Source organism: Drosophila persimilis, unplaced genomic scaffold (genome assembly GCF_003286085.1).
Source record: "Drosophila persimilis strain 14011-0111.01,24,50 unplaced genomic scaffold, DperRS2 tig00000520-arrow-pilon, whole genome shotgun sequence".
In the NCBI taxonomy this organism is placed as follows: Eukaryota; Metazoa; Arthropoda; class Insecta; order Diptera; family Drosophilidae; genus Drosophila; species Drosophila persimilis.
Window position 1 is genome coordinate 3703262 of NW_020825317.1, and position 20702 is coordinate 3723963.

Consider the following 20702-nt stretch of genomic DNA (forward strand, 5'->3'; position numbering starts at 1 on the left):
GACGGTGATAGAGAGATACAAGCGCACGATGGGCTTTTGAACGTTTTAAACACTTTAAGCACCGGTGGATGCTCGAACAAATTGCCGTTGGACAGGGTGAGTCTTCAGGAGCATCGGCAGCTGCTGCACGATATCAGGAGAGGAGCAGGTGAGGCCCACGGCATCACAGCCGAGCAAGTGCAGCAGCTGTTGGCGGAGGCGGACAAGAGGGAGTACCATGACTTGCTGAGAGCATGGCTTCTGTGGCTCAACGAGCTGATCCTGACTAGGCGGCTGCTGCTGGCGCGGCCACAGCTGCTGGTGGAGTGGCTGCTGGAGCGGGCGGCTCAGGATAGCGTCGTGGACGAGCTGCAGTTGATGCACACCCTGCTGAAATCGCTGCCTGGACAGCATCTGCAGTCGTTTTGGCCAATTCTGTCGATTCTGTCCCTGCCGCAGGACGCGGAGGCGGCTCTGTTGCTGGTCATGTGCCAGGAAACGGTGTATGTCGAGCTGGCTGAGTCAGAGGACCCGAAACTTAGCCAGTACCTGGCCAACAACCTGCTGCAGCCGCACTATGAGGGACGCTGGGTGTCATCCCAGTCGGAGAAGCTGCCCTTGCTCCTGGCCCACACACTCCAGCTCCTCCAGAAGATCGTCAGCAAGAACGCCGACTACGCAGAGCAGCACGCCCCGGAGCTGATGGGCTGCATTTTGGCCCACCTTACTTATGCCGCTTGCGGCGAGAACCCGGCCAAGCTGCACGTGCCCCGAAGGGTGCAGCCTGCCCAGCAAGCTGCTGCCTATGGCGCCGAGGAGGAGGATCAGTCCAACAGCAGCCATAATAAGTCCAGCTCCGGCGGCAAACGCAACAAGGTCCGAAAGGTACGCCCCCGCCAGAAGCAGAAGAACGGCCCATCGGGTGATGCAGCGCACAGCATACCACAGGAACGACTACTGCTGCTGAGCAATATCGACTATGGCTGCCTCACTGGCGACACGGAGGCATGCACCCTGTCCGACTCCGAAGCACAGCAGGCGGCCCCTAAAGCGCTGCGCCAACAGCAAGCAAGCGTGAGAATCTCCGCCCTCCACCTGATGAGCGCTCTGACCAAGCAGCTGCCCCGTCGCTCCCTCTACGGCTACTGGCACGTGATCTTCCCCAGCGACGAGGGCTCGCAGACGCACCATCTGCTCCATTTGGCAAAAAACGATGCCAATTCCCGCTGCCGCGCCCTGGCCCTCCAGCTCGCCGGACAACTGTTATATGGCTCCAAAGGATACCTGAGCCAGGCCCACTCCCGGGGGCCGTGCACATTCACCCCGTTCTCCGTAAGCCTGGCCAGATCCGTGATGACCGTCTACCGCTCGCTGACCTCCATCCTGGATCGTGAGTACGCCCCACCCGTGCTGACGCAGTGCCTCAAGTGTCTGGCCATTCTCGTTCAGGCCACGCCTTTCGATCATCTGGAAATGGGCTTCGTCTACGAGTTCGTGCTGCCCGTAAAGAGGTTGGCGAAGACCGGGGGGAACACGCCGGTGACAGTGGCCGCCCTGCTGGTTATGGAGATGCTGGTGGCGACACCACGACTGACCCAGGAAATGGCCTGTGCCGTCGGCCTGTGCCCTTCACAGCGAATGGAGGTGCAATTAGAAGGCCTGCATTTGCAGCACAATGAAGAGCAGGAGCGAGAGCACCTCCTGGAGCTCTGCGATTCTGAAGCAGAGGAAGAGAATGAGCACGACCACGAGCAGAAACATGGACAGGGACAGAAACAGAGACAGGAGCAAGTGGATCCGCCCAAGAGGCTGACTGAACAGCCATCGATACCGCGAAATTCGTGGCTCCTGCGCATGGTACTCCGATATCTGAACTGTCCGACGACGGAGCCACCGCTGCGGCTGGAGTGCTACCAAGTGCTCCTGGCCATGACCACGCACATTGGCCTGCTCCGAAAAGAGCAGGCACACCTCGGGCGGGTCATTGCCTCGGGCCTCATGTATGCCAATGCCGACGTTCGGTTGCATGCCGCCCGATGCCTGGACTCGATGGGTTACCAGATGGGGCGGGCCCTGCCCGAACCGTCCGACCGGGACCTCGAGCTCTCCTTCTGGCTCGGCCTCCTCCCCCACATTTTCGCGGCCTTCTGCGCTGAGGCGGCCCCCGGCCCCCTTAAGTGCGCCCTCTGCGACTCGCTGTCGAACATAGGAGCCGTCACCTTTGAGGACCTACCCACCGGGCTGCGCCGCAGTCTGGTGACCTTCCTCAGCGGTTGCAGCAGCGACGACGCCGAGGAGCCTTTGGTGCGTGCAGCCGCGCTGCGGGCCCTGGCTGTCTTCGCGCATCATCCCTCTCTCAAAGCGAACTTGGTCTTCGTGGAGAATGTGGCGGAACTGACGCTGCGGCTCACCAGCGATACTCAGATGGCGGTGCGGATCAAGGCTGCCTGGGCCCTGGGGAACATTAGCGACGCCCTGCTGGCCGGCGGCTCTGGCAACTCGGAGCGTGTCTACGACGAGCTGCTCGACCGCCTCATCCAGACGGCCACCAAATGCTGTAGCGATCACGACAAGGTTCGGGCCAACGCGGTGCGGGCCCTGGGCAATCTGCTCCAGCTCCAGCTGCAGCTGCTGGCAGTGCAGCGCCCAGATGTCGCCCAGGAAAAGACGCAGGCTCAGACGGCCATTATCAAGTTGCTGGACTGTATGCGGACCGCTGGCGGGGCAAAGGTCAAGTGGAATGCCTGCTACGCCATCGGCAGCCTAGTCAAGCACCGGGCCTTCTTCTCCGGCAACGCTGGCCTGGGTGACCTCCTCTTCCCCTCGCTCTGTCAGCTGATAGTCCAGCACGCCAACTTCAAGGTGCGCATCAACGCCACGGCCGTCCTACTGCAGGTGGAGCAACGCGCGGACTTTGGCTTCCACTTCACGCTTGTGTGGCGCTCACTCCTGCAGGCCCTAGAGCGCTCCAATGCTCTGGACAGCTTCGAGGAGTACAACCACCGCGACGGCCTGCAGCAGCAGCTGTGCCTGGCCATCGTCCACCTCCTGGCCCTGGCGCTACCCATCGATCTGCCCGCCTGTCATGAGGACCTCGAGCATTGCGTCGACGTAGTGGTACCCAATTGGAGGCGCGTCGCCTACCGCATGATTCCCGAGCAGTCAGCGCCGCTGTTCACCTGCAGTCCGCTGCTTGAGCAACGCCTCCATTCCACAGCCATCACGCAGCGTCCTGCCCTGAACTTCATAGTGAAGACCCTGCGTCTGGACCCATAGGACTTATGCCGTCTACAAAGTTCCCCGTCATGTTCCCCAATAAAGTCACGCTTTGAATGCAATATTCTGGAGAGTTTTATTCCCCCCAAGAAGAACGCAGATGATAGCAATATCGATTTCTATAAAGTGTATTTCTATATATTTTGTATAATCGTATATAATGTGGACCTTCTTAAATCTCTTTATCAGCGACAAGAGCGCCTGCCTATCGCTCCGCCTGTTCGAAAAAAAGTCTAAAGGCCTGAACTTAAAAGATGTTCCGATGGTTCTGAAAGCTCTTTATGTGTCGAACAATGTGTGTTGTTGCGCGAATGACTTGCTCAATAATTGGGCAAAATGGTAACCCTACCCCATGCTAGGATAGTACTCCCCCCCACCCCTCACCGCGCCATGAAATTTAAAAATTTTAAATAAAAACAGAATAAGGCAGAAAGTCCCTAAACTAACGAAAAAATCGTAGGCAAATCATGGAGATCTAATTGGAGTCTAGTTTGTTTTGTAAACTGCTTAATGGATTTTTAGATATCTATACATCCCTTGGCTCCTTTATTGCACAAAATGAGAGCGATCATGAAAAGAAGCCCAAAAATAGCTACAGACCATCGTATTGATTCTTTTCATGGAATAATTTATGCCATTCTGTGGTAAAATATTTGAAAAAGGTACGTGAAACGGACTCGTGAAACACGGTAAAATGTAGATATTGCAATAGACAAGAGATAGACTGATGCTTTAAAATGGTCATTGCACACACTAGGGGGGATATACATAGTAGGGGGAATAGAATATAGGAATTGTTAGTGGGTGAAAAAGTTTATATATTAATTTAATGCTTTTGTAAAGTGCCACCAAAGTAATTAAAAATGTCACATAGGATCTAATATCTAGAACGTAGAGATAAAAAAAAGCTCTAAGTTGTTGATCGGTGCTATAGTACAAATTCTGCCAAATGATTTGTGGCACTATATAAAACAATTGTGTCGCACAATAAAAACAAATGATTGTGTGCGGTACATCCTCATCCTCTGTCCTATTCTGTGCACACAATACACTCAATTGTAGATGATGGAACCGAACCGAACAAAAACCCTCGCAAAACCACATACAAAAATGATACGTGATACAGACGCGGATGCGGATGCGTGGTTCGAATAAACTGCTTTAGCAGTAGCAGTAGCCAGTGCAAGAGTCTAAGAGATAATATGGATTTCTATGCTGAACGGATTTCTAAGCGGATTTCTATCGAGCATGGTGTAAAAGGGATGCTTACGATTGGGTTTTTTGTGTTTAAATTAACAAGTCAAACTAAAAAAAAATAAAAAACAATCATAAAATCGACCATAGCCGCTCAGGTCCTCTGGTCTCACCGCCAGCGCCTCGCCCCCATCGTCCTTCTAAACTAAAATCTAAGCTGCCCCCAGAGACCCGGTGTCTATCTATGTCTCGTTTGAATCCGTCTACTTCTTCTACTTGGGATCCCGCGGCTCGCTCTCCCGATCGTCCATCACCGCCTTTATCTGGCTGAGGTGTGTTGGCAGATTGATGCGCTTCGTCTCGAGTTGGCCCAGGCCGGGCTCATCTCCGAAGCTGAGCATGCGCTTGCCCCCGCGCACCTTCTCGTTCATCAGTTGCAGATCCTACAGGAAGGACATTTGGAACAGATGAGCCACAGATGGTAAGAGGCAGGAGAGGCACGCGGCCACAGGTCACAGGTCGAATGGTTACCTTAGCGGGGCTGCGATAGAACTCGTAGACCATCTGATTCGGCGACTGTTGGATCTCGTTCTTGGGCATTTGCGTGACATACAGCGAGTGATTCTGCGTGACCTTCTTCGGCTGGGCGGCCCGCTCCGAGGGATGGGGTGAAAGCAGTAGATCGGCGGCCTTTATCTTGCAGCCGGTCACGTCCGGAGTCATATTCAGGTAGTCGATCGCAAACTGCTTCATCAGCGGCACATACTTGTGGTTATAGAAGTATATAATGTCCGTCACCTTCGGCTGCCCATCGTCGTTGAGGTCGAAGAGCACCTCGCGATAGACGCTGTTCACCGCCTGCGGTTGATTGCGATAGGCGCGCATAATGTCGCTGAATTTTGGATCCTCTAGTTTCGATACCTGTGGGAGGGATGCCATGAGAAAAATATGAAAAATGGTTTACAACTGCATTAGGGCAGGACAGAGCAGGGAAATGCCAATGTGGTCAAAGTGGCATAGCATTTGAGCCCTTATGTACTTATGTAAGCGCATCAATTAGAGAGAGATAGAGCGCGCACTCACCCTTATGTAAATATATATTGCACACATGATAATTTGGTCGAGATGGCGGTCCTTCATGAGGTCTGTTTTTTGTGTGATTGAGTGCTCGAAAATGTGCCAGATGCGCTCAGGCGCCTTGTCGATCAGAATCAGTTCAGAGCAGAGCTTCTGGATGCGCAGCCAGCCGAGGAGGTAGACCTTGCGCAGAAAGATCTGCAGGGCGCCGGCGGTGCGGTCGCAGTTCACGTCGTAGTGGGTGGGCAGCGGCTTAGGGGCGGTGGCGATCATGTCCCAGACGGGGGAGTTACTCGCCCAGGCCAGGCGCTCGAGGCAGGTCTCCTCGATCGAGTTGAGATGCTTAATGAGGTAGCGGTTGAGGCAGCCCTCGTGCGAGCCGTGTCGCACGACAATCTCGATGATCTTCTGAAACTCAAAGGCACTAATACTGAAACACTCGAGCACCCAGGGGAACTTGAGCTCCGTCTTGTAGGCCTCCAGCACCAGCTCCACGCAGCAGGCCATAAGCGTGATGTTAAAGATGTCCAGCGAGATCTTCTGCACCAGCAGACGCTTGAGATCGAACTCGGGCTTGTTCTTGATTTCCGCCTGCAAGATCTGATCCAGCAGATAGTAGTAGAAGGACTTGGCCAGTCGGAAGCGGCTTTTCGCCTCCCCCGACGGATATTTTGCGAGGAACTTAAGCTTGATGTCCTCGATGATTTTCAGCAGCTTGGCAATCACCTCATCGCCAGCTTGCCTGCAATGATACAGAACGATAAGCAACCGCATTCAAAGGCTGTCAGGATAGGAAACGCACTTGACATATTCCGTGGGCTCGGTGATGCGATCGAAGGCACTCAGCTGCTTCACATTGTTGGTGGCATTGAGAACGGGTTCGAACTTCTCACCGGCCATCGCCGGCTGGGCTGGCAGATCTTGTTTGCGTGTCAGCGGCGTGACCGGGGGTCTAAGGGCCTGGTCGTTCAGGTTGGTGTGATCGCTGGCGTCGTAGGCGCTCAGGATGCGCTCGTCGAACTCGCCCACGCTCAGCACGTACTGCTCGTAGCTGATGTTGAGCGACTTTAGGTTGCGCTCAAAGTTCTCGTTGGCCAAGAGGCCCAGCATGTTATCTTTGTGGCCATAGATGGTCTGGAGAGGAATGGAGAGGCATGTTTATGACTTGATTGCGCTTGTTTCATTTTCTCTTCATCTGCCACTCACCATTGTCTGAAAGAAGCTGGACATGATCTCCCTGAAGGTGGTGGCCTTCATGGCCTTGGCCTCTTCAGTCATGTCGCAGAAGTAAGTCAGTATGCAGTGGGGATTCGCCTTGAAGTCCACCTCCGTCCAGTTGTTAGGCAGGCCGTCGAATTTAGGATTGATGAGATCAGTGCGCTTCTCGGCCAGCACATTGTTGTAGATCAGATCGATGCAGCAGATCATCAGATTGAAAGACGTGACCAGGTCAACTGTGGTGCTCGGCTTCTGGTTCTTGGCGCACAAAAACAGCCGCCAGCAAATGTCATCCAGTTTGATGTAGGAGCATTTGCCATTGGCGTGATTGGCATGCAGGGAACTGCAATTAGATCAGAAGATCATGGGATTACAGGGAGTACTCTTATTATAGACATAGGCGACCGGCACTCACATATATTTCGAGTGACGTTTCTCGTTGGGCGGACAGTTGAAGATCTTGTCAAAGATGTTACGAAAGCGTTTGTACAGTGTGAATGTGATGCTGAACTTGCGATCCAGTACCTCGATCTCGTTGACAAACTCCTGCGGCAGGTTGGCCATGTCGCACCACTGCTTGATCTTGGTCTTGAAGTCGTAGATGCTGGAAAAACCATTACACAAACAGACACACACAAAGCGATGGATGATGTGATATCGATGGTTGAGAGAGAATTCAAAGGGACCTACCTCATCTGGCAGCACCGCAGCAGATTGTTGAGGGATACGCAATTGCCGCGCACCACGGCATCCTGTCCAATCACCGTGGGCGTGCTCGACCGACGGCAGGCCGCAAAGAGACAGCAACAAAGCCACATCAAGGAGTCACCCTGTGAGATATCAGATTCAGATTGATGGCAAGAAAGGGGATCGATGAGAGCGGCGAACGGAACAACTTACCTCCATGACGCAGCGCTGCCTCACATCAAGGTACATCGCCCAGCCGTCCTCCTCCGTCTGGCTGTCCATATTGAGTTCGCGGCACAGATTCGTGTATTTGGCTTTCGTGATCTCCAGGGTGTCGTCGGTGACCACGGCCCCACTGACCACCTCGGCGCCCAGCTCCTGCTCTTGGCCGTCGTTGCTCATCGTGCACGGGTGCGTTTTCACTATTTTTGCTACACTAAACTTAAGTTTTCTTGGTTTTTGTTTGATTTTGTATTTTTTGTGGTTGCTGCTGCCGCCGCGGGGCGGGGGACGTGGGCAGGCAGCGAAGGCAGATTTCCGCACTTTTGTAGTCTGTTTTGGCGCCTGCTGATGCTCGCTGATGTTCGGCTGGGTTGGCAAACCGTGTTCCTATTATATCTACAGTGTCCAGGGCATGCACTTTCCGCGCCGCACCTAATTTTTTTATTGAGTAAAAGGCGGGAAAGTAACAAAGTGTGACCGCGGATTTATTGAATGCAGTATGTGTGTGCAGCAGTGTTACCGTATAAAAATAGTCGCACCCATGCAATGAAATACTGAAATCGATAAAAGTTATTTCTCAGCTTATTTGTTGCACGATACAAAAATTTTAAATATTCGTCGATTTCTCGTTTTCTCATGCGAATGCAAAGAAAACGAGGGAGAACGTTGTTAGTTGTTGCTGCGACCGCAACTCTACATTTATAACCGAAACACAGTCAGTATGGCTTTCCTCCGGCAGACGGCGCTGACATTAAATGACGAAGAGTGCGCGCGAGAGAGATAGAAAATCAGTCAGAACGTGTCGTCGGTCGTTGTGCAGCCACAGCAAATTGATTTGTTCCTTTTGGCTATAAAAATGATACGATCTGATCCAGGTTCGGCAAACTGGTAAGAATACTATTATCTGAAGATAGCGAAAATGTGTGACCTTTGAGGACTTTGCTCACCAAATTAAATTAAATTTGTATTAAAGTACATAACATAGGACTTTTGGATTTTTCGCTCTAGTTATGGGGCTAGAATGAACCCAGCAGATAATCTTTGTGGGATTCGCTTTCTTCTTGGTATTTAACGGGAATGTGTATGGAATGAATCAATAATTAGGCTTCATGTCGTAAAAGTTGGTTGGAAATTTCAATTTGTACATTTTTATTATCTAGAAATTGATTTTTTTTTGTCAGCTGCTTTCTAAATCTAAAATAACAGATCAAAAAATATTTTTCTGAAATTTATGTCAGCTTCGAAAGTTCGGATGTAGTCAAGGACTGGAGATCGACGTCAAGGGCCGGAATGCTTAAGGAAGACGCCCTCAGCGGCGATCGACCAGCATCGGAGGAAGCAGAAAGGAAGTTTATTTCTCGTTATATATCGTATTTAAAAATTGTTTAAAGTTTTCAATTTTAAATTTGAGTTTGTGCCGTCTCTTACTTATTAATTTATTGAATATGTCACTAAATAAACAAAGTTTTATTTGTCGAGAGCAGCGTATCACTGACACGACTCCTACGCATGACTGCAACTTGGTTCCTCTGTCTCTGGAATGGCTCCGCGATCTAGCGCCTGCAGCGTGTCGCGCCCCACAGAAAGGGTCAGGGATGCTCCAGACGTCTGCTCCTTTTTTTGGACATCACGTTGAGTTCCACTCGCTTGATGCTTAGGTGTAGGCTTAACCACCGTCACGCTATCTGCCGAGTTGAATTCGCATAGAGGCTCGTGAACTATCGGAAGACAATGGACGACGCGTCTTCTCTGACAAGCTGCCTCGTTCTTCATGAGAAACGTTACTGAGACTGCTCCTGCTCCTAGCCTGGGATGACATTCTGGCAATTGAGTGGCTGTGGAGACGCTCTTCTCCTGCTGGAACATGCGCGGCAACTGTTCAGCGAGGGACTCCAATTTTTTGGTCAGCTTCTCGGCTGTCACCTTAACCCGTTCCCGCATGTGCTGCTGGACCTCGTCCAAAGTGGTGGCTGTCGTTGGTGGCTGGTGGTTGATCGATCCCCCAATCGTATCGCCAATCATCTCTGTAGTGATGGAATTGGGTCCCAGTTCCTTCAAAGAGTCGTCTGTTTCAAACATTTTACAAGCAGACTCACACGGCTCTTGGGTATCTAGATCGTCTAGCATATTCTTCGCTTCAAACTCTTCCTCCAGATGATTGAACTCTATCGATTGTTGTATGGAAGCCCCGGATATTTCATAAATCAGCTCCGTACGGACGTGGACAGTGGTTTGGCTGCAGGGCATATCAATCGGGTCTACGCGAGATAGAAATGGTGGGAGTGAAGAATACATGGACTCCTCCAAATTGATGGAGCTCAGCTCTGTGTCGCTTTGTTCTGACTTTGTCTCTAGGAGATTCTTCGGCCCTAGAATCTCGATCATGGCCGGAACCGGACGAGGCTCCAGGTTAATAAAGTTGTTCGGTGGGGACTGTCCACGCCTCCAGAGAACCTTCATTTCCCTGTCAGTGTTTTCCAGCGGCTCCGTGAAATTTTCCGGTAAACTCTTCTTGAGCATAGTGGACGTAACCAAATTGGTCATCTTTTGGCGACGCTTCAGCGAGGAGTGCGGCTGCACTTTTCGGGGAGATGACCGATAAAAGATCTTGTGCCGCAACCAGGGCCCACCCGTTAGGGGATCCACATCCACGATGGTGGCCCTGACAAAGTCCTCCGAAGGCTTCTTCCCCGATGGCTTGTGCGGTGTTGTTAATCTGTAACCTGACCGCGCAAATCGTACTGTTTAGCTGTTCAAAATTCTGCTTTTACTGTCCTTACTGTCCTGCTGGATCTTTACCAGGGAGAGGTCGAGAAGTGCCGGGGCCTGGCTTCCGGGACCCTCATACTCATCGCTAGGGGGCTCTATGAAAGGAATCAGTCGCTGGAAGTTCGGATTTGGACGGCCTACACCACACGACAGCTCGATGGACTCGCTAAAAAACATAGTATAGTTCCTTTCGGATGTGTATATTGAAATTTATGTGATTTATGTATTCTTCAAAAAATTTGTTGCTTTGTTTTATTGTGCTTGATTCGATTCAGAACTGATCGATTCTGAAAGTCTCTCTTGATTTGGGACTGACATATTTGGGTCTGAGATAGATCTCCCACACACACACACATTACATCCTTATAAATAAAAAAAAAATATACATATGTAGAAGGTTGTTTCTTCTCTTTGGTTCACTCTCGCCAGTCGCCGATGATCTGCGACGAGGGCACGAGCTCCAGGCGAGCGTTGGCCAGCTGGTCCGGCATTCCGAACCTGGAAATGGAAGTGACTGATATAAGACCACCAAGAATCGTGGGGAAGGATCCACACGAGGCGAAACCTACCTGGCATGGAAGGGAGACACTGGCGCAGGCTGTGGGGCTGCCTGGGCCACCCTGGGGCTGGGCTTCACGCGGTTCCTGGCCGGCGAGGTGCCCGCTTCGATGCTGTCCAGCGTATTCCGCACTACGATCTGCTGCTGCTGCTGTTGCTGGCGACGAGACGAGGGGGCGCGTGGCGCGGTCATCTGCATGAAGCGGAAGAGGCGGGGCATGGCCTCGCTGTCTGTTACATCATCGGTGACCAGGTCATCCCCGCCAGCAGCAGGAGCAACGGCATCGGGAGCGCGGGGAGTGAACATGGCCGCCAGCCGGACGGGGACAAAGGCCGGCAGTCGAACGGTAACTGGAGTACCAGGTGCTAGCGGATTGGGAGCAGGCGCAAGCACTACTGGCCGTGGTGGTGGAGGCGGTGGAGGAGGAGGAGGCGGACGGGGTCGCCTTGGTGGTGCCGGCGTTGTGGTGGTTTCCAGTGGCTCTGGCACTGGGCTGGTGGCCACTTCCTGCTCTACCTCTCGCCAAGCGTCCAGCAGGGTCACCAGCTCATCCTTGCTCATGTGTCCCAGACCAATCGGATTGTAGGCCCACTCCCCGACAATCGGTGTCACGCTGTTCCAGCCGGCTGATGTAAGGGGAGCCAGGTGACCGATGGAGCCGAAGGAAGCGAGCGAATCCAAAGCGGGTGACCCACCGAAGAGAGAGCTCCGCTGAGGACGCGTGAGGAGATTCTGCTGGCCAGCAATGGCTCCCACTAAATGCAGGAGACAGAGTACCGCTACCGCTAAATTTATTGTTGTGGACATGGCGATTGTCGACCGTTTGTTTGTCCATGGGGAGGAGCTGGCGCTTTTTATAGTAGCTGTCTGTCCGGAACATGGAAAGCGGAAGCGTGTGGAAGGCGGCTAACGAACGGAAGTGCACGCACCTTGGCGGTGGGTGAGCATCGAACATCGAAAATTGAACAGGTTCCCCAGCAGCCCATAGCAAATGGTCACTCTAATTGAAACACGAGTACGCACAACTACAAGGCGGCCAAGTACTCGAACTCAAACCCACCCAGTCCCTGGTCTGGTTTTTGGCCTGTGGCTGCGAACTACTTTTCCTTTTCGACTCTTCTCCATGCTTGTTCAGACAGGGGCCCAGACCGAGGCCAGGCGAAACGAAGTGAAACCAGTTGGGCGAATTGTCACACGGCTGGCTACTTTGGTCGCCGAGTTTTGCGCCTATATTCGCCTGACCGCATAGAGGAAGCATTTGAAAAATGCGTTCATGTGCATTTCCTTCATGCCTGGTCAGCGGGGGAAGTTATGGAAGCAGTGGGAAGATGGGAGTTGCGTAACTATCTTTAGGCGAAACTCGTTTCAACGAGTTTGATCAGGGTACTGATCTTCATGAAGCTCCATTGATCTTCACCGGAGGGAAATTCGAGTTTAAAATTAACCGCCAAAGCACGGTATCGATAGATGACCAAGAACTATCGTCCATTTGAGATCTCCACTGAACGAGTGTGACCAAATATTCCAGCTATCGTTGACACTGCTGACGTGTTTCCCTCTACAGGAAAAAACACGAATCGGATTTAGCGACCGCCCCTCGTCGCCCAACGTTGCAACATAGTTTTCACACAAACTAAAACGCAAGCAATGCCGACCCCCCATAGGAGACCAGTCACCTATTAGGCCACGACTCACGCATTCGTTCAGCGGACAACGAGACACTGGAGCGGTCACAGAAACAGGAACAGGCACAGGTATGGGTATATATATATATATGAATATGGGAGCCAGAGAGAAACCGTTCGACATATGTAGCATATAAATTTCACAATATTACAGGCTGAATGAATTGTAGCTGGAGCTACAAACACTGTGACCACTACAACAACGGTGCGGAGCGGGACAAGGCATCGGAAAGTGAAGCCGTGTTCACAGAGCGAGAGCGCTAAGCTGAAACAACACACCGAGCGACCCAAGTCCACGTAGCGAATGAGAAGGAGCCCTCAACATGGCGATGCTTACAATGATAGCCAGAGGCATCGATGGCCTGCCACTGGTAGGCACCATGCAGGAAGACGAGCAGGTCAGTGTCAAAGGTTCCACTTCTCACCAACACACCTCAACCGCTAAATATCGCTCTTAACTGAAAAACTTTCACTTTTAGAGCGGACGCAGCATCTTGGATTATCAGAACCAGGCGAAGATGCTCTTCCGGAAGCTGGGCACACACTCGCCGGCCAGGAGTAGCATCGAGACGGGACCATACCTATTCCAGTGAGTACCGCCAGCCATCAGTTATCGCCTGTTGTGTATTATATACGATGATGCAATGAAGCTAACGCTGCCGGCAATCGCACTATTTCCATTTCCCTCTTCTCCCCCATTTCCCTCCAAGCAGCGTTCTAATCGAGAATGACGTTTGTTACTTGGTCATGGTCGATAAAATGTATTCCAAGCGACTGGCGTTCAACTACCTGGAGGACCTTGCCCAGGAGTTCCACACACACTATGGGCGGAGGGTGAACTCGGTGACCCGGCCCTATGCCTTCATCGAGTTCGATGTGTACATACAGAAGGCGAAAAGGCAACTGACGGACCGCAGGCGAAACATCAACAATATCAACACACAGCTCCAGGACGTGCAGCGCATCATGGTGCAGAACATCGACGACGTGCTACAACGTGGCACGGTCTTGGCGGGTAACTAACAATATACCACCTCTGAGCCTATATCTAATCTCCGTTTTTTTCTTTTTTCGCTTGCAGACCTCGACACGAAGACCCAGAACCTGTCGCTGATGTCGCAAAAGTACAAGAAGGATGCCAAATTACTCAACCGCAAGTCGATGGTCATGAAGGTGGCGGCTGTCGGCATCGTTTTCATCATCTTTTTCCTCTACTTCTGGGTTTTGTAATATTCGTTGGTGCCCCACTCTCTGTTTGTGTTAACGTTTAGAATCAGTTGTCAGTGGAAGTTTCCCCGGCAGCAGCGAAAGGTGACGCTCGTCCATCGGCGGTGGATCATGCTCAGTGTCGGAAGTCGGACGTCAAAGACGGACGGCCAAAAGATATTTAGGCTAACACACATATATACCAAATCATATATCACATACATATATATATATATATACATGTATATATGAGGGGCAATATTTACCAATGCAAAGGAATCCAGCAACTTTGACATGATTTAAGTTTTATATCTTTTTCCTCGGTCTGTAATACCGGAAAACCATTTAACCCAGCACACCCGCACAGTCACAGTTGCGGTCATCGTCATGGTCATGGTCCCTCGTTCGCACTATATTTTTCTTAAATATTTTATTACGATTTCAATTAAATTTAGTTTGCTCGACCTTTGCACTTGTGCTACCTTTGCTTTGCTACCGTGTGGCTGGCGGGTGGTGGCCGGCGGCCGGCGGGGATACCTGTCTGTAAATTATAATACTTAATGTGTCTCTCTGTGTGTGTGTGTGTGAATTTGTAGATTGTACGTACATAAATGTGGAATAGCTATGAAGATAGTGCCTAGGAAACCCAATCGACTGCGATTAGGAGCTAAGCAATAAGAAAAAAAGACAGCACAGAACGGGAAATAATACAAGTTTTAGGCAATTTATATAGTTACTAAATTAAGGAAAATAAATCAATTTACATTGTTTAAATAAGCATACCGCCATTTGATTACCATTTGATTCCCCCCATCATCCCCTATCCCTTTGCCCCCGTAGTAGAAATACTAATGCAGATCTTTGGTTTAGTTTTAATTATTAATTTCCCTTTATATATATATATAATTCGTTTCGTTCGAGTGATGTGTGTGATACATTTGCCTATATAGTTATACGTACATATATACTATATCCTTGTTCGATTCTTTGATTCTTCTTCCCAATGTGATGGTGTATCTTCGGTTCGGGTCTTGGGGTTGGGCTTCTTTTACATCGTATAAATGTGTAATATCAAATCTTTACAATTAGGAAAAAATGCGCTTTTGCCATTTGCATACAATTCTTTTGTTATATCTTCTGTATAATTAGTTTTTGCTTGTGTATAATTTTGTTAAATATCGATTCTGAGTACATGTATACTCTCCCTATATATATATATATTGTATATTTTTTATATATGCGTGTGTGAGTGAGTTTAACGAAAGCCGACAGATAACCAAGGATCAGCGATGCTATTCTATTCTCTAGTAGGTCTCTGTATGAGTGCCCAATCTCATCTATCGCTTCTATGTAATTTACGCTCTGTATATCAATGGAAAGCCCTAAGCCTTTGCTTTAGAGAAGCTCTGGGACACCGAATAAGGGCTAAAACGTTTTAAAAACAAATGCAGCATGATGGTGCTAGGGGTGGGAGGGATCTAAAAAAGTGCTGAATGCTGCCTGAATGCGCCATTTCGCCCGAAGCGAAAACCATAGTACTAATACGAGTGTAGTTGATGGAGATGTTCTTCTACTTCTGTTTCTGGCTCGAAAAACTCTTTACAAAATATTTATCTTTTTGTTTTGGTTTGGTTTGGTCTCTAACACTAGTGTTTGCTATATGCTGTTTTTTTTGTTGTTGTTTTTGTTTTTGTTTGGCTTGCTCCTGTCTTCTATTCTTCTCATCTATAAATTCAAAAGGCAGTTATAGCGCATGGAGGGACAATTGAGACTCGTATTACAAAGCATTACATCAAAGAGCAAGAACACTCGAATATACCACATACTAGTATCTCTATCTTTACATATACGTATATATGTATCTCTATCTTTATCTGTATCTGTATCTGAGGGAACTACAACCACGAAACAAACAAAGAAAAACTAACGAAAAGAGATTCAAAATATGTTCTGTTTCAGATACCTCTTAAATATTTTTTTGGGGTACGCTCTTAGGACTATACAAAAAAAGAGACTATAATTAATCGAATTATACGATTAGGTTAGAGTACGTGTACCGTTGCTAGTTGTTTAGGAAAGAACAGTGTTGAGTAGTGCCTGTGGATCGAGGGATCCCCCGCTCTTCTTATTCTACGTAAATATATGTGTGTATCCCTTTATGTGGGCGTGTATCTGTAGCATATGTATATTAGTCGTATATGTGTCCTGTTGTGGATGCGTATGCGGCGCCTATGTACAATACGGTATAGAATGAAGTGAAGGGAGGATCCTTCCTCTACTTGATCCTCTGATGGTCGGGCGTGCTCTTCAGTATATCCGGCTGGTGGTGGTGATGCTGCTGCTGATGATGATGGTGATGATGGCCCGAGCTGAGTGTTCCCGGATGACTACCGCCGCCTCCTCCGGTTGTGGCGTGATGCGAGCTGCTCAGTGTGTGCGAGTGCGTGGAGTTGAGCGTGTGCGTGGCATGGGAGTTGAGCGTGTTGTGGGCCGTGGTGGTGGCGTTGGTGGAGAAGCCAGTGCCGCTGCCCGGTCCGCCTGTGCCAATGCCAATGCTGGTGAGTCCTGAAGCGGCCACAGTGGATCCGGCACCGGGAGCAGGACGATTGGAGGCGCGCAGCGAGCGATGCGATCCGTTGCGGGTCAGGGAATTCATCTGGGGCGTGCCGGGAACCGTGTGACCAAGGGCGTTCATGTAGTCGGCTATGAGCAGGGTGATCTCCAAGATCTTGGGCTTGCTCATCGCGAAGAGAAGCTTCTGTTCGCAGCCGCCGGCCAGTGTGCCATCGTCGTGGGAGACGACTAGCATGAAGTCGTCCTGGCATCCGCCGAATGTCATCACCGAACTGTAAGGATAGCGCGCCACCGGCGCCATCGTGGACAGCTCTAACACGTTCAGCGCATCCTCGGCGACGGCCAGCCAGGCTACGTGCGAGGTCTCGCTCTGACGTGGCTTGGCCTGGAAAAGGCAGGCCCCGAAGTAGGGCCACTTGCGGCAGCAGGTCAGGTAGATGCGGACGCAGTCGAGTGTGGAGCGGCCCTTAAGGAGCATCCACTTGGAGATGAGCAGCTCTTGAACCTCCTTCAGCTGCTCGGCCCCGAGGGCGTCTCGGTATCGGTACGGATAGAACTTGTCAAGACCCTTGAGGCCGACGCCCACGTCGCGCGACTTTTCCAGCGAGTAGTCGCCCATGTCGATTTGCGACATGAGCGAGGCCAGCTCCAGGGCCAGCTCGCGGGACAGGGGAAAGCGACCCTGGACGATCTGGGCATTCGTTTGGTAGCACTGCAGCAGCCGCTCCTTGTCCGTCTCGCACTTTATTGTGTGCTTCCAGTAGAGCCGGTTCTTGTAGGTCAGCTGGATGACGCGCGAGTTCTCGAACTTCCCAGACCCCTTCTCCCGCAGCGCTGTCTCCCACTTGCTGATCACGTCGCACAGCTTGGCTAGCGGTTCCAAAAAGTGCTCCAGGTCCTTCTCGATGGGATCATCGCTGAACAGACAGAAGCCATTGCTCGCATCTCGGGTTCCTAGTTCGTGGGCGAGCGTCGCCTGGAACTCCTCGATGGTCGTCGAGCCGTCAAAGGAGACCACCTTCAGGTAGGGAATATAAGCAGTTATTTAGACGAGGTCTACACGCTGTGATTACCATCTCATACCTGGTATGTGGCGTTCATCATGTGCACGGGTATCGCATGGGGCAGGGAGTGGTGATATGGGTTCTTCAGGAGAATGGAGAGTACCTCCATGCGCGATGGCTTCGTTTCGCGGCCGCCGTTCTTTAGAGTGCGCTCCAGGGCCCGCTCACAGTAGGCCGCATACTTGCCCGTCTCGGTCTTGGTGTCCGCATTCCGTGAAAGATGCAGCTTCAAGTACCACAGTAGGCGACTCGACTTCGGGACAAACAGGGAGACGGCCAGAGCGAGGAGCTGCCAGCCCTGAACGAAGCTGTACGCCGGCGGATTCGACTTGCAGTCGATGATGGGTGCAGCAATAGGTGCCTGGTCGACCGAAGAGATGAATTAGTATACAATCTCAGAGAGATACTAACTAGATTCCGGTTAGTGGTATGGTGGTGGTTATGGTTAGTCTTTTGTGGGGTTTTAGGAGTGTTTGTAATCTACTTTTATCGAACTACTGGAATCGAACACAACTGTACCTGTACGTGTACGTGTACGTGTACGCAAAAGAGAGTACAAACAATAAGAAGAAAAAAAGAAAGACGAAAGATTTCCCCGTCATACCTGAATAGATGTGGGCGAACTGCCGTTGGCATGGGCATTGCCCGCCTGTTGGGTATCACAGGTGAACAGGCTTTGGGTGGCGCACAACAGTAGTTGCTGTAATAAGTGTTCGTCAAAGAGTCATCGGTCGGTGGGTACGCGGTGTTTTTGGAAACGTGGTTCAACAATTTGGTTGGTTTGGTTGGTCACACAAGAGAACACATCAATCAATCAATCAAATCGAAATTCAAAGAAAATAAGGAATGGAAGAGAAGCCATCATCAATCATCAGTTGTTTTTTTTCAGTTTTTTGTTTTTTCATGTTACTCAATCATCAATGTAATCAGTGTTCATCAGTGTTGGATGTGTTTTGTTGTTCAGTGTTGTGTAACGTTAAGCTCCAAACAAACATAACGAACGAACCAGGCAAAAATAGAGAGACAGCGAGAGATAGAGAGCAAGAGCGAGAGCGAGTGAGAGACAGACATTCAAAGCGAAAAACAAAGATGGAAAAACTCTAGTAATAGAAAACGTACACACTGAGCTTTAAAAGTATGCGTACTGCTGGCTGATGTTCTGTTTTTTCGAGTGTTCTGATGGTTTGAGTGTGGATTCATTGTAGTGATTGTTGTTGTGGGTGCCGTGATGGTTCTATGCTTCTAGTTTTCTCTTTTTTTGTACAATTTACAGCAAATACTTTATACAGATTGGTATAACAGATATATATATATATATACATATATACATACATACATATATGATATATGTACAGATATGCATGTATGACAGTTTTAGGGGAAATTCATTGTCTGTCTGCTACGAAAGAACTCATGAAACTGAGAACAGATGAAAACGATCTACAAATTAGTTACGATCAAACATGCACTATCTACCGATACTAAAAATGGAGTAGTTGTATGTTGGTTAGTTATTAGTGAGTACGTGTTATTTGGGTATAGAATAGCTCTCTCTTTGTTGTTTCATCGATAAGCGGAGCAAACAATAGTAGCATGATGTGGCTTGGCATGGCATGGCAAGGTACCTCACGAGTCACCAGTCGGGACGGTGTTCTTTTCTTTTCTTTTTGGGGGCAAGTTTTTTCGTAAGTTAGTAGGGGATTTCATTTGGGGGAAGAACACACTACATCAAATCAAAAACCAACTATTTTTGGGTGGGTTCATTCAACTAAACATTCTTTTTGGTGGTGGTAGGTTGGGTTTCGGGTGGAACATATGGGGCATGGATGCTGGGATGCAGGGGATGTAAAAAGCTCTGCAACTGAAAAACTTACGCGCGTTTGCTTGCCCAGCTTCTTGTTTACCTGGACGCCGACACTGAGCTTCTGGCCCATGTGCCGGGAGGTCTGCTTGATCAATATGCAGATCATCTCCGTCTGCAGCTCGGGCATGTCCAGGGAGTGCTGCAGTGCATTCTGTGCCAGCACCACATGGTAATCGATGCCCGGCTGATTCACAGCCACCGACATAAACAGCTGAATGCTCTGCGGAATGGATCGAATGGATAGAATGGAACGAGGATCAGTTTGGGCTTCCTCTAGCTCCCCCTCTGTGTTACCTTGAACAGTTTGATGGCCTCTGGCTGCATGGTTTCCGTGTGCATGGACGTGAGCGGTGCCGTGATGGTGTCTTTGGTGTGCAGCAGTATGGGATGGCGCCACAGAACGCAATCTGTAAAGTGTAATCAATGGGGAATAAGCTTCCATTTGCTGCCGAGATTCGGAGGTGGTTTCTCACTTGGATCTCCGTCCGTCTCCATGAGCTTTTGCACGAGCTGCTCGTACTGTGTGCCAGCGCTTGGACCTCCGCCAGAGACCACCGTCAGGTGGTAGAGCCAATTGTCGCGCTCAGGCTTTCCGGACAGGATCAGGTAGGTGGGTCCCTGGTGGGCCGGATAGATGGCGACGGTGAGTCGTGCCTGATCCTGGGCGGCATCCTCGCGCTCCTCTGAGTCCGAGTCCGAGACGTGTTCTACCTCCTCGACGCGTGCATCGCGCATGTTGATCTGTCCCAGGGGATTCTGAATGGGAACGAAAGTATGGTCTTTCATGAGTATTTCCTCAGGAAACCTGTGAATCTGTTAGACGACTCTCCGCTCACCGTCTCCGCTGGAGCCTTGAAGTAGAGGAACATCTTGCCGAGCAGCACGCACCAGCACTTCTTGGCATGGCCGTTCTTCACCTTCGTCACCCAGCCCTGGACCGTGGGCTTCTGGTCGTCGCGGCTGAGTAGCAGCTTGGTCGCGTTCCGTCGCTGCACATTCTGTAGCACCCGGATCCAGTCGTCCATGGTGGCATGGGAGTCGGCCGTCAGGTAGTAGACCTTCTTCCCGGTGTCTATCTCGAAGGTGGAGGCTCCCTCCGCCCGATTTATGCGACATGCCTCGTCCAGTTGGATCTGCCCCTGCGGCTTCCGCTGCACATCGTGCTGGCTCTTCCAGTAGTTCAGGGACCCGTTCTTCAGGACGAACCACCGCTTGCGCCACGTCTTAAGCTTGCCACCCAGCTTGGCCAGGTGACCCATCTAAAAGAAAGAGTAGAGATTATAGCTGGAGCTGGACCTGCGGCTTCTCTGGGGATTCACTGGGTGCTT

General features: G+C 50.5%; 6 protein-coding genes and 1 long non-coding RNA gene across 12 annotated transcripts in view; 3 read left to right on the top strand and 4 right to left on the bottom strand.

Annotated features, from left to right (window-relative positions):
- Nucleotides 1-17: 17 nt before the first annotated feature.
- On the top strand, nucleotides 18-3319 carry LOC6596717 (HEAT repeat-containing protein 6). Its single transcript, XM_026990010.1, has one exon. The coding sequence runs from the start codon at nucleotides 358-360 to the stop codon at nucleotides 3253-3255; it is 2898 nt and encodes a 965-aa protein (XP_026845811.1). The 5' UTR covers nucleotides 18-357; the 3' UTR covers nucleotides 3256-3319.
- Nucleotides 3320-3671: 352 nt separating this feature from the next.
- Nucleotides 3672-8090, bottom strand: LOC6596716 (retinoblastoma family protein). Its single transcript, XM_002022003.2, has 8 exons — nucleotides 7645-8090; nucleotides 7435-7574; nucleotides 7160-7348; nucleotides 6733-7087; nucleotides 6329-6660; nucleotides 5533-6268; nucleotides 4981-5370; nucleotides 3672-4892 (listed from the first exon to the last, which is right to left on the bottom strand). Exons 1-8 carry the CDS (start codon nucleotides 7831-7833, stop codon nucleotides 4722-4724), a joined length of 2502 nt encoding a protein of 833 aa, XP_002022039.1. The 5' UTR covers nucleotides 7834-8090; the 3' UTR covers nucleotides 3672-4721.
- A 273-nt stretch (nucleotides 8091-8363) lies between these two features.
- On the top strand, nucleotides 8364-9141 carry LOC113566093. Its single transcript, XR_003408941.1, has 2 exons — nucleotides 8364-8541; nucleotides 8892-9141. It is a non-coding gene; the product is annotated as an uncharacterized LOC113566093 (long non-coding RNA).
- LOC6596715 lies at nucleotides 9059-10629 on the bottom strand. Its single transcript, XM_002022002.2, has 2 exons — nucleotides 10434-10629; nucleotides 9059-10376 (listed from the first exon to the last, which is right to left on the bottom strand). The coding sequence occupies exons 1-2, from the start codon at nucleotides 10597-10599 to the stop codon at nucleotides 9157-9159; spliced, it is 1386 nt and encodes a 461-aa protein (XP_002022038.1). The 5' UTR covers nucleotides 10600-10629; the 3' UTR covers nucleotides 9059-9156.
- A 209-nt stretch (nucleotides 10630-10838) lies between these two features.
- Nucleotides 10839-11788, bottom strand: LOC113566099 (formin-like protein 7). Its single transcript, XM_026990149.1, has 2 exons — nucleotides 10992-11788; nucleotides 10839-10920 (listed from the first exon to the last, which is right to left on the bottom strand). The coding sequence occupies exons 1-2, from the start codon at nucleotides 11786-11788 to the stop codon at nucleotides 10839-10841; spliced, it is 879 nt and encodes a 292-aa protein (XP_026845950.1).
- Nucleotides 11789-12544: 756 nt separating this feature from the next.
- Nucleotides 12545-14652, top strand: LOC6596714 (vesicle-trafficking protein SEC22b-B). The gene is made up of 5 exons (XM_002022001.2): nucleotides 12545-12735; nucleotides 12821-13064; nucleotides 13146-13255; nucleotides 13380-13681; nucleotides 13748-14652. The coding sequence occupies exons 2-5, from the start codon at nucleotides 12990-12992 to the stop codon at nucleotides 13894-13896; spliced, it is 636 nt and encodes a 211-aa protein (XP_002022037.1). The 5' UTR covers nucleotides 12545-12735; nucleotides 12821-12989; the 3' UTR covers nucleotides 13897-14652.
- Nucleotides 14653-14732: 80 nt separating this feature from the next.
- Nucleotides 14733-20702, bottom strand: part of LOC6596713 (uncharacterized protein CG43867) — a 128179-nt gene continuing 122209 nt past the window's right edge. For 2 of the 6 annotated variants that reach the window (XM_026990214.1, XM_026990211.1), the window contains exons 7-13: nucleotides 20211-20633; nucleotides 19848-20130; nucleotides 19669-19781; nucleotides 19385-19594; nucleotides 18115-18210; nucleotides 17530-17871; nucleotides 14733-17464 (exon numbers count right to left, since the gene is read on the bottom strand). In XM_026990214.1, the coding sequence (XP_026846015.1) occupies nucleotides 16148-17464; nucleotides 17530-17871; nucleotides 18115-18210; nucleotides 19385-19594; nucleotides 19669-19781; nucleotides 19848-20130; nucleotides 20211-20633 (2784 nt within the window). In that variant the 3' untranslated portion in view covers nucleotides 14733-16147. The remainder of the gene's footprint in view (nucleotides 17465-17529; nucleotides 17872-18114; nucleotides 18211-19384; nucleotides 19595-19668; nucleotides 19782-19847; nucleotides 20131-20210; nucleotides 20634-20702) is intronic. The other 4 variants (XM_026990215.1, XM_026990212.1, XM_026990216.1 and 1 more) reach the window with 3 other exon arrangements.